A 12,365-nucleotide genomic window follows, 5' to 3' on the forward strand; every position below is an offset into this window, starting at 1 on the left:
TCCCTCAAGACTGAACTCAACACACATAAACCACCTTCCTCCCAAAAACCATGGAAACTCAACTTCCCATTTCCCTTTTTACCCTCCTAACCGCCACCCTCCTCCTCCCCTCTCCGGCCACCGCACGACAAATCCCCACCAACGCAGACACCGCCTTCATCCACTCCACCTGCCAAAAAATCCAAACCTACCCCGACCTCTGCTCCCACTTACTCTCTCGCTACGCCACCCAAATCCACCAAGACCCATCAAAACTCGCCACCATTGCCATCTCCCTCAGCCTCGCAACCACCGAAACCATGGCCAACTACGTCTCCACCATCGGCAACCAAGCCGACTTCGGCTCCGATCAGCGCGCCGCCGCCGCCGTCCAGCAATGCTACTCGTCGTTCCGAGACGCCATGGATTCCATGCATGACTCGGTTGCGCTGATGCGGGACCTCGGCTCGGCGCGCTCGTTCGAGTCGCTTAGGTTTAAGCTGAGTAGTGTGCAGACTTATATGAGCAGTGCTTTGACGTATGAGGAGGATTGTTTGGATGTGTTTGAAGATGTGATGGATGGAAAAATTAAGAGACTTGTGCGAGATAAGACGCAGAAGCTGGAGCGTGTGACTAGTGTTGCGCTTGCTTTGGTGAATAGTTATGTTGAGAAGGTAACTACGACACCGTAAATAATTATGTAATTTTTTACTGTTGTTGATTAAGTGTATTTATGATGGGGAGTATGTTGTTTAGAGGTGGTGTAATTTTTATTATTTAGGTTACGTCTGAGAAAAATGAGTCTGAATTATGTGTATCTATATATATCATTTTATACAAATGGAAGGAGAGAGGATTCTATGCATGTAATCAGCCAAGCAAAGGTTTAAAATATTGTTGGCTTTCTAAGCCTAAACAAATTTGTACCAATGAAATTAAGTTCTTACCGTGTGCATGTTTGGCCACGCATGCTTCTGGTTTTGTTCATGGGAAGCCGGTTTTCACTTTTCTTAACTCGTTTGTATAAAAAACCAGAAAAATTATAATAAGCTACTAGTTTTTTTGCTTGAGGTTTTTTACTTCTTTCCAAACAGTTTAATCAATCTTAATTTATTTCACACTTCTACTCCACTCCATTACTTTAAGGTAGAAGAATATTTCATAAGTTTACCCAAACGGCTGGCTCTTGTATTTAGAAATGTGATTAATTACTGGAACCTCGTAGTGAGAAGGTGATGTAGTAATTATATGGTGGGAAAAATCTGTCATCTTCGTACTAAATTACACAGTTAAAAACACTCGGGTCGGTATTGCTGTTGGTTCTCTCATTGGTTCATTTTGGACAGAGCAGAAATAAGTTTGGGACAGCAAAAAAGGTGTAGATTGGACAGCTGGTACATATTTTGAGTTCACGGGTTGGATTGTCTGCTTCTTTCATAATGTCTGCATTATTCCATATTAGCAACGAGCATCCAACACAGATAACTGATGGGTCTCGTCTCGAGCTTATTGAGCCATTTTGACGTGGGTGGGGTTGATTAATGTGATTTCAATAGTGTAATTTATAGCTCTAGCTTAAAAGAATAGATCAGAAGAGACACCACTACAAATGGAAAATCTGATTACAAAATTGAGGAAAACGTCGATTGATCTAACAAATACTCCTATCAGTCCCATTTACATGTTAGATTTTAGTTTCCGAGCAGTGAAATGATCAATTTTATTGATTAAACATTACAAATTATTTATTCATTATTTTATAAATCTAAAACTTACGTATTAAAATAGTTGAATATACTATATAATATTTGTTAATTTTCTCAATTATATAGTACACATAAATTTGAGTCAAAATATAGTTATTTTGACTTGTCAAAAGTCAAACGGACATGTAAAAGTGACCGAGGAGGAAGGAGGGAATATTCATGTCTCAATATTTAAGCAATTAGGGACATTCAAATTTAGATTTTTGTAATAATATATAAAATAAATATTTATAATTATTATGGGTGGACAAATAATCTAATCAAACGCAAATATTGTTATAACTATTGTATAATTCCTATTGTACAATGTGACTATTAATATTTGTTATTTTATCATATAAATTTTAATAGTTAATTATAAAATGAATGTTAAATTTATGTTATAATAAAATTTATTCTTTTAAAAGGATAAAATGTGTTTTTAATTAACATTGATTTTTATATAATTAAAATAAATTATAAGGCTAATTCTTTTGTTACAGCAGCAATCGAACAATATCATAGTGATCATGAGAGAGCATGCTATAAATTATTCATTATCCAGCCAGAGCATGCTTTTTTTGACATCTGGGCTTCTTTGGATGTATGGGCTCTTGCTATCTGATCTTGAACCAATGGGCAACTATCCATTTAGGCGAAAAGTTGTGGTAGTGAATCCCCGTTTCAACTAAAACTCTTGCACTCTACTTGCTGTTGTTTATTACTTCTTCACCTTAGGTCAACCGATTGATTTGTTCTATTAATTAATACTCCATCCCTTCCCCTTGTTTGCTGAGGGAAAGTGAAGAAATCACTATCTTTTATTAATAAGCGAAACTATATTTAAGTGGAACATCAGCGGTACCAAAATTTATTCATCATAGGCGACTTCTATAGTTATTAACATTTTGTAATCATACAATTACTTTATTTAATAAATAATAATCATTATACTATTATGAAAAATAATCGTATTGGTTAAGATTATAACTTTACTATATTATTACGAAAAGACTTTCATATTAATTGGCACTTTATAATTAAAAACTTCAATATTATTTTGGATATTATAATTATTATTATACTATTATGAAAAAACTTCTGTAGTGATTACAATTTTATAATCATATAGTTTTTAAATTTAATAATAATCATTATACTATTATGAAAAGATTTTTGTATTAGTTAGGATTATATAATTATTAAACCTTCATATTATACAATTATAAAAAGATTTTTACCATGCTTAGGTTTTTGTAATGAAACAGATATATCACCAACATAGTTAAATCGCTAACAAAATTATTCATTTTAACTAAAAATCATACAATTTAATTTATAAAATAATTCTATACAACTCAAATCGTACATAAATTTTGTTCACACACCATATAATTTTTTATTTAATAGTAATAATCTACATTATACTATTATAAGAAAATTTTCATATTGGTTAGAATTTTATAAAACTTATAACAATTACCCAACCACTGAAAATATACCGCTAACAAAATTATTCATTTTAATTTTTTTAAACACAAATAATTTATTTTGTAAAACGACTTTGTAGAATTTCTTTCATGTTCCAGAATTCAAATAAATAAGAAGTTCATTTTAATATTAATAGCCCAATTCATATTATCCATATAGATAATTTTTGTAAATAAGCAAAATCAACTTTGAGTGGAACATCATCAGAATGAACATCATCAGAATTACCAAATATTAAAGTACAAAAATTCGATTATTGTCATATGTTTTTCTATATATTAATTATTATTATTATTATTATTATTATTATTATTATTATTATTATTATTATTATTATTATTATACAAAGGCAGTACATAATAAAAAATTCTAGGTATCCAAAAAATATTTCTAATTTTTTTTTCCAAATACACGTGACAATATACGATTGATCTATCTCACCCATTAAAAATGACCATATGCCATGTCATTTGAAAAGATGTTTTAGAAATAATTTTTGAAGTAGCATTACGCGTGCGTAATAGGTTAAGACAAATTAATAGCCCTTATTATTATTAAATATTATTATAATTGGTTCGGAAATCATATTATTTGTCAGGTCACATTGTGGATAGGAGTTTTGTTCCTATCTCAGTTCAAAATTATATTTCCTTGGATTTGTGCTAGTTATAAAATTCTAGCTTTTCGTTAAAAAAATATTTGTGAAATGAAAATCACTTCTACTTTAATTTTTCTTAACAATGTTAAGTGCATAAATGAGAAACTTTTATTTTTAAAATTTATTAATTGCATCAAATTTAAAACCGACTATGGAGCAATTTACATGGAGAATATAATCACTAGAAAGATTTTGAATTTTGAGAGTCGACTCCCAAAATTAGCCGTGACTTCTCCATTCTTCACCTTCATCCTCTTCATCCACCAAATCTTTTTCGCTCTTCCATCTTCTCACCTATTTACCAGTTTTTTGTTTTTCAATAAAATCGAGTCTTGCTTAAACCTCGAAAATTACAATCGAGTTTTATTCTCGGATCTGTTTCGGATTTGAGATTGGGCTTGAATGTTTTCTGAATAAATCAGATCTTTTGAAATCAAAGGTCCGATTGTGTTTTTCCGTCTCGCCTTTTGGCGTGTGTTGATTTAGTACCCAATTTTTGGGTGATTCTGTGTTGTTATATTTGTGGTTGTTATGTCTTACTGTGTTATCAATGAGAATGATTGGAATAGAGTTTTGGGAGATCTGGTTTATCGCATCATTAATACTTTCGGCATGTCTATAGCTGGCTCCCGGTATGTAGATAGCTGGGGTATGCTTGGAACGGTGACGATCGCATGTGCTCACCTTTCACAAATTATAGTTGTTTATTATTCGAAGACCCTTGTTCCTCTTTGCTTAGTTTTTACAACTGAGTCGCCTGAACACCGCAACAGCCATTGAACTATTGTGAAGGTCAATTGTGAAGCTACCATTTTCGGGATTGATATAGGCTGGATTACTCGAGAAGCCTTTGTATTCATTTTCAGTTTCAAAAATCCTTGGATTCAGTGTGTTAAGCAGTCTGGAAACAATGCGGCTATTTGTTTAACTCGTTTTATTGTTTATCAACCTGATTGCATTGTCAGTTGGGGATTTGTCCCGACTAGACTTGTTTTAATTTAATGGAATGAATTTGCATTTTGTCAAAAAATTCGCTACGGTGGTTTATTTTTCATTAATTTTCCGTTCTGAAATGCATATATCAATCTAAATTATTTAACTTCCGACGGAATACTTACAAAGGAATTCAAAATATTTTATTTTTTATTTATTTTCTGTCATGAAATGTATATATTTATCTATATTATTTAACTTACGATGGGATTCAAAACATTTTATTTTTCATTTATTTTTCATTTATTTTTCATTCTAAAAATACATATATTTATCTGAAAAAATTAACTTACGACAGAATACTTACGACGGAACTAAGCGAGGGAAAAAATTATTATATTTTACATATGTGAGCCAGAAAATGACCATTATCTTATGACGGATCTAGCTTTTCCATCATAAGTTCGGCGCGGAACAAAAATCATCATAAGAAATCCGTCGATTAATTAAGTCGCAGTAGTAGTCTATTACATAAAGAAAAACTACGTGTTCTAATAACAAACAAGTGCTTAGTGCTGAATTGAACTCGCCCAAAACCACTGGCGGCTTGCTCTCAGACATTTTTATTCGAGAAACAATTTTCATTTCAAAGATATACATGTTTCTACCAGATTATAGTTAAGTAATTGCTTTTGCGTGTAAATAATCGAGCTAATTATAGCTAATACTTGTACACCATGTCTAATTATGATCCTATGCGTACTCTATTTCTAGACTTAACATTCTTGAAGCATCTATATTTCAATGGAGTGTGTTCGTGTTTCTACTTCCTTGCTGTTAAAGGGATCTGCTTAAAAAAAAACATATATCCCTATATATATAAATATGAAGGGCACATTTAAGTTATTTAAAAAAATAATTTTTTCTTAAAAAACTATTTGTTGTTTAAAAATATAAATAAATCCTTACTGTTGAGTTAATTATAATAACAATAATTTTATAATAAATAATAATAATTTTTAAAATATAGTTTAAAAGTGATATATTGAGTGGAAGCACTAGATTTTTCGGGGAGACGACTATGAAGTCCTACTGCTGTCCTTTCAGACAAGAGCTCTGAACAGAAGCATGAGTTAATAACCACAACTTTACTTATTCTTTCCAAACATAAGTACAATTTAAACCATACGAGATTACAAATTGACATCCATGTCTCATCTTTGTACAATTAGCCAATGACATAGCTCCGAGCACTAAGTACAAGCCCTCCTTAACCGGTAACATATCATTGTCGCAGGTACTATTCAAACACGACCAGTTCCTTGTTTAAAAATCAACATGCATGGCATGATAGTGCATGACTTGCTCATTCGCTATCGTAGTAACGCGTTGAAGCATCCCTTAGTTACATATTCAGTGTGGAGCCTAGGCTCAGAGGGCCCTTGATAATAATTTGTTTACGAAGCTTCTAACCCGGATTACTATTCTGTTTTCGCTAGAAATCTTTAGACTAATTTCGAACTTGGTTTCCAAATGTACCGAACTAGTAAGACATGAAAACTAGATTTAAATAATTTGTGCTTCGGGCTATATATATCCAGAGAACTGATTAAGATTATTGATTGATATTAAGAATTCGCTATATTAAGAAGTGAATCAGCTAAAAAAATTTGAGGTTCGGGATAATAAACACAGATATATGTACAGTTATATATATACAGTTCATCAGCTATAGTCTATGGTCAAGTCTCCGTGAGTAAATATATACTCTATTCACTTTAAACTGATCATGAACTACTCGTATAGCAGTATATTGTACACTGATCATTATACGGGTCCGTACATATACTGTGCCTATAAAAAGGCTGCGCCTTGTATAATTTTAAACCATATAATCAACTTCACCAAACGCTTGAACTTAGATCATCGCTGATTTAAGCTCAAGAGAAGTTGTTACTTTCTCACATGGATACTAAAATCTTTGTTTTTCCCGCCTTATTGGCCCTCAAGTCTCTCCTCTTGTTCACTCTCTGTAACGCAGTTGTGCATGGCGCAACAACTTCAATTTGTAACCAGACACCTTACCCCGAACTATGCAATTCATTCATGGTCACCACCACAACCTCAAACGAAAACCAGTTCACCGGGCTCCGTGAGTCCGCCATTTCTGCCACATTGGATCGAGCCAAGCAGACGTATGATGCCATATCAGCCATGGACGTTGGCTCGTTCGAGGCTCGAGCCAAGTCGGCTTGGGCCGATTGTCTGGAGCTTTACGAGGACAGTGTTCACCAGATTAACCGTTCTTTAAACTCCGATAATTCGAAAAATGAAAACGATATTCAGACATGGCTTAGTGCAGCTCTCACTGATCACCAAACATGCAAAAATGGTTTTCTTGATTTTAACCTCAATTCTTATCTCAATTCTTTCCCTTTCGCCGAAACTAATATTTCCAAGTTTCTCAGTAACTCTCTTGCCATACATAAGGCCACTGCCGCAACCTCATTATCGAATGTGAAAAATATCAAAGGCCGTCGTTTGCTGAATGACAACGAATTCCCCGAATGGTTGACGGCAGCTGACAGGAGGCTTCTTCAGGCTGCACCGGAGGCTGATTTGGTGGTGGCACAAGATGGTTCCGGTGATTACACCACTATTTCGGAAGCAGTGGCGTCTTCAGCTCAGAAAAGTGGCTCTGGTCGATTTGTTATATACGTGAAAAGTGGTGTGTACAAAGAGAATGTTGAGATCACGATGAAAAACTTGATGCTTGTTGGCGATGGAATGGATGCCACCGTTGTTACGGGCAGTAAAAACTCTCAAGATGGTATCACAACCTTTAAAACGGCAACTTTTGGTAAGCTACAATATGCATATTTTTTTTTGTAATATTCTGCCTTTTCTAATAAAGATGAAAAAACAATCATATATTCTAGGATTCCCTCGGTCCCATTTTACATTTTTTTTTTTGAAAAAGAAAAAATTTGTCTCAAAATAATTGTCTCACTTCTATTTTCAAAACAATTTTTTGAATGTTTAACTGAACAATATCTTTTGAATACAAATTTTCATGTTTGATTACCACACATATTCACTGAAATCAATTTAATTCAATACATTTATCAGGGATTGAAAAGAAAATCAAAAACTCAACTAATTTTTTTTTAAGATACATAAATTTTTTCGAAAAAGACATATATAAAAAGGATGGACGGAGTACATCTCTTCAGTCATGGTCTGATTCATGCCTACACTAATATAGTCAAATCAAATGAACTTGTGCGACACTCCAAGAAACATAGGTTTTATTTACTGTCAAATCTGTAATTAAGACATTACATGAGTTTCGAAGCCTCAAATTCTTATTATCAAAATTTTGTTAATATGTTATTACGTGTTGAAATTTCAGCTACCACAGGGGATGGATTTATCGCCATGGACATGACATTCGAAAACACAGCCGGACCACAAAAACATCAAGCAGTTGCACTGAGGTCCGGCGCCGATTTCTCGGTTTTCTATCGGTGCAGTTTCAAAGGATATCAAGACACACTCTACGTGTTTTCTCTACGTCAATTCTACCGTAACTGCGACATATACGGTACCATAGATTTCATTTTCGGTAACGCGGTCGCGGTCATGCAAAGCTGTAACATCTACGTACGAAAGCCCATGAGCAATCAATTCAACACGGTGACCGCTCAACACCGATCCGATCCCAATGAAAATACCGGAATAATAATACAGAATTCAGTTGTCACCCCGGCCTCGGATTTGGAGCCCGAGCAAGGCTCGTTCAAGACTTATCTTGGCCGTCCTTGGGGCGAATATTCGAGGACGGTAGTGATGAAAAGTTCTTTAGATGGTTTTATTAGTCCGCAAGGTTGGTTTCCATGGGATGGAGATTTTGCATTGAGTACATTGTACTATGGAGAGTATATGAACACGGGAAGTGGTGCGAGTACTAGCGGAAGGGTGAAATGGCCGGGGTACCATGTTATAACAAGTGCGGCGGAGGCCGGAAAATTCTCGGTAGGGAACTTTTTGAACGGAAATTCGTGGATTCCGGCGACCGGAGTGCCATTCTCTTCGGGACTGTGAGTTTAGTTGGGGGATATAGTGATGATTGTAGATGTATAATGAGCTGTTGCTTGTGGTTTACTTATCTATACAGGGAATTTGTGTAATATAAATATTTAAATTGCAATTGAATATATACGAAGTTGGTCTAATTTTTTTGAAATGTAAAGAAAATGTATGAGTTTGAATGTTGAACTTAGAAGGGATTTATATATAGAGTAGTTGCTACAGGTATAAAATTGGATATAAAATTTTGCACAAGATGACATGGTAATTGAGGTGGGAAGTTTTAATTGATGCTATTAATGCATATACAGCGGGTCATTTCAATCAAAAGTTATCGTAATTGTATGAATGTTTTTATACCCAATCTTGTGTATATAACATTTTTTTTCTATATAATATATATACTGCCGAACTGCATGCAAATGCACGTCACTTTTTTTTTTTTTTTTTGACATTTCAAATGCACGTCACTTGACTGAACATTATGTATGGTTTGTGGATCGGTCTGGCTATGGAATAAGTCAATGAGGAGTTAACATGCAGATATTGTTTTGATCAGATAGCGAAAAATATACGAAGATTATTCAACTTCTTTTTGCTAAAACAACCCCGTCCGGCCCAGCTACTCCTGTCCCGTAGCTTAGATAAGCTCCTAAGGAAGGTATCCAAACACTTATGATAACTTATAAGTCCAAACCAACTTTTCACTTATAATCAATTTCTTTACTTTAAGCAATAAGTCACTTCTTTTAAGCCCAGCCAAACGGCCTCATTATTTTGCCTGAATCCCGATATGTGGGTATCAAAGTATCATAGGAAGATTATCGGCATGTTTGGAAAATATATTGGATGTGTTCACCTAGATTGAATAGAATGAGGAGTGAATGGAATGAATTTTGTACTCTAGAACGGTATTGATCAAAGAAAATTTATATAATTTTTAATTCTTTAATCATTCTATTCCTACTATTTTAATTATAATTTTAACCCACATGTTTTGAAAATAATGCTCATTTCATTTTAACATCATGTTTTCTTACAATTTTTATTACAATAAATACATTCATATCAGTATTATCTCATATTTTCTTCTTTCTCCATCAAACTTCAATATAATTTTTCATTCCATTCTCCATTCATTTCATTTCATCCAAGTGGACAGCTTTAATTTATATACGTTGAAAATGATTATGATATTGGGAATATTACTCAAATTATGTCATTTGCAAGAGATTACAATCTTATTCATCTTTCAATTGTGATTTTGATTCATTTTTTCGAGATTATAATAACTTATGATAAATTTATTTCTATTATGTTGTGTTTGGTTGGGGTGAATGATTCCGGAAGGAATGAAATGAAATGAGCTATCTTAGCTGTAATTTTTAAGAAATATCATTCCTTCCTCCATTCCATTTCTTACATCATGTGCCAGATATCACACCTTCAATTTGAGATGGAATGCTCCATTCTCTCTTATCCTAAATTTCTTCTCAAATCAATAAATCATCATAGCAATTTTGCACTTCCTCAATTTTTTCAAAAGAAAACTTCTTATTTTTATTAGTTTCAAGTATTTTTACTTATTTCATTTCATTCTCTCCAACCGTATACGAGTATGGCCATGAGGCTAAAGCATGTACTTAGTTGATCTTTATGCATGTATATCCAGCGTGCTACGAGTAGTGTGTACAAGACTTAAGAACTTTTTAGGCTAATTAAAAGTCAAAACAAAACTAATTAAAATACGGTGGATTAATGTAGAACACGTACGATTTTTTTTTAAACAAAAATAAATAAATTTCACTAAAAATTTGATTTATTCGACGCTGTTCAACCTGCAAAGACTCTTTTATAAACGTTGGATAGTCAAATATAATGTATTTTTATTATTTCTAATAAGATGGCTCGATAACATGCACGTAAAAATTTGAACGATTACCCGATCATGGATATCATTTCAAGTAAAATTATTAATACGGCAATCATTCTGCATGAGAAACCCAATTTGTTCTTCGTTGATTGATGCTTCATGCAACATGCAAACTGTTAGATTATAAGATTCTGGAAAAGGCCATTCTTTAACACCTTAAGATTTTAGAGGGAATGATTCTCTACATGGTATCAGAGTCATGTTGGCAGAGGACTCGGGTTCGATCCCTACCACCCCCAATATCCTCACAATTTATAGTGACACGAATGACAAATTAATGCTCCAAAGATGAGCGCCCGTGATCCACTCTTCGACCCATGGTTCCTTGACAGCAACTGCCAACTAGTCACTATTATTTGTTGGTCCCAAGTAGACTTATGACTCGAGTTGAGGTACAGTTCAAACCAGTCTCTGTTTAATTACTTTTTGAAATAAATTATATTTTTATGATACTAAATTTAAGTTCACAAATTCTAAAGTCTATGGAAAATGAGCACGCAGAATATTAAGTCAGACAGTTACTTGCATTTATTTTCGCCGTCTCTTCCTTTTGATACTTTCTTAAGCTAATAGAATCAAAAAATTATTGGCGTAGACAACTAAATCATTTCGACGACCATTACAGAGGTAGTAGTATATATGTGCCTCATCTCTAAGCCAAAATTAAAGCAATGGATCATAGTCTCTCCAGGCAAATGAAGTGGATAGATGAAAAAAGGATGAAAAGTGAATAGAACTTTGAAATTTATCATTTTTCATTTTACAAAATTTAGAAAGACAAAGGCCATGTACCCCTCCTAAATCTAAAATTGACAAAAAAAATATTCAAATATGCAGTCCTGCCCAAATTTTAGAAGTTTTTTAAATAATGAAATCCTACCCGAATTTTAGAAGCAGCTCATCCTAAAATTCAGCAGATCAGTCCATAACATTAAACTTCAAAATATAAGACGTCAATTTCACTTATAAATTTTAGATGTTAAATTTAGGACGGTGTTTGAATATTTAACTGGGATTTTAGTGGATTTGCATAATCTACATATTTAAAATATAATTTAAAATCCTGATTAAACATCATCAATTTGTGTAACATTATTTAAAATCCTAATTAAATATCTCCATATTAGGATACATTTGTTTCATCCGAGTTGAATATCCCGAATCTCATCAATGAATTCCTTTTTTGAAATTCCAATTGAATTTTATTTTTACAAGTAGGTCATTTTGGCTCATTCTGACTTAATAATCTATCTCCTCCCCTAGATACAGTTTTATAATTAAAACTCAACATTATTAAAATATTTAGAAATAATAATGATTTAATACGTGAGTCCTCCAAAAATAAAAGTGTGAAAATTAGATAAGAAAGTACCTATTAACAAGTGATCACACATATGTCAAAAATAAACTGACTACATAAAAGTTAAGTTTCAATAAAAAGTTGAGCGTTTTGAGATTTTAATTTAATTATAAAAACATAAAAAGTTTAAGTTTTCTTACTTTTCATTAACCTTCTATATGATGGAGGATCGAGGAT

General features: G+C 33.1%; 2 protein-coding genes across 2 annotated transcripts; both read left to right on the plus strand.

The window, feature by feature from the left end:
• LOC108193239 (pectinesterase inhibitor 9) lies at positions 1-849 on the plus strand. The gene has a single exon (XM_017359818.2). The coding sequence runs from the start codon at positions 51-53 to the stop codon at positions 669-671; it is 621 nt and encodes a 206-aa protein (XP_017215307.1). The 5' UTR covers positions 1-50; the 3' UTR covers positions 672-849.
• Positions 850-6,695: 5,846 nt separating this feature from the next.
• LOC108193238 (pectinesterase) lies at positions 6,696-9,052 on the plus strand. Its single transcript, XM_017359817.2, has 2 exons — positions 6,696-7,666; positions 8,219-9,052. Exons 1-2 carry the CDS (start codon positions 6,772-6,774, stop codon positions 8,908-8,910), a joined length of 1,587 nt encoding a protein of 528 aa, XP_017215306.1. The 5' UTR covers positions 6,696-6,771; the 3' UTR covers positions 8,911-9,052.
• The last annotated feature ends 3,313 nt before the right edge of the window (positions 9,053-12,365 follow it).

This window comes from Daucus carota, chromosome 7 (genome assembly GCF_001625215.2).
Source record: "Daucus carota subsp. sativus chromosome 7, DH1 v3.0, whole genome shotgun sequence".
Taxonomy (NCBI): Eukaryota; Viridiplantae; Streptophyta; class Magnoliopsida; order Apiales; family Apiaceae; genus Daucus; species Daucus carota.

Bases quoted from the DNA above. Each gene is read 5' to 3' on its own strand.
- LOC108193239 (XM_017359818.2), top strand. From the start codon at position 51: ATGGAAACTCAACTTCCCATTTCCCTTTTTACCCTCCTAACCGCCACC.
- LOC108193238 (XM_017359817.2), top strand. From the start codon at position 6,772: ATGGATACTAAAATCTTTGTTTTTCCCGCCTTATTGGCCCTCAAGTCT. The intron at 7,667-8,218 runs GTAAGCTACAAT...TTGAAATTTCAG, and splicing joins CTTTAAAACGGCAACTTTTG to CTACCACAGGGGATGGATTT.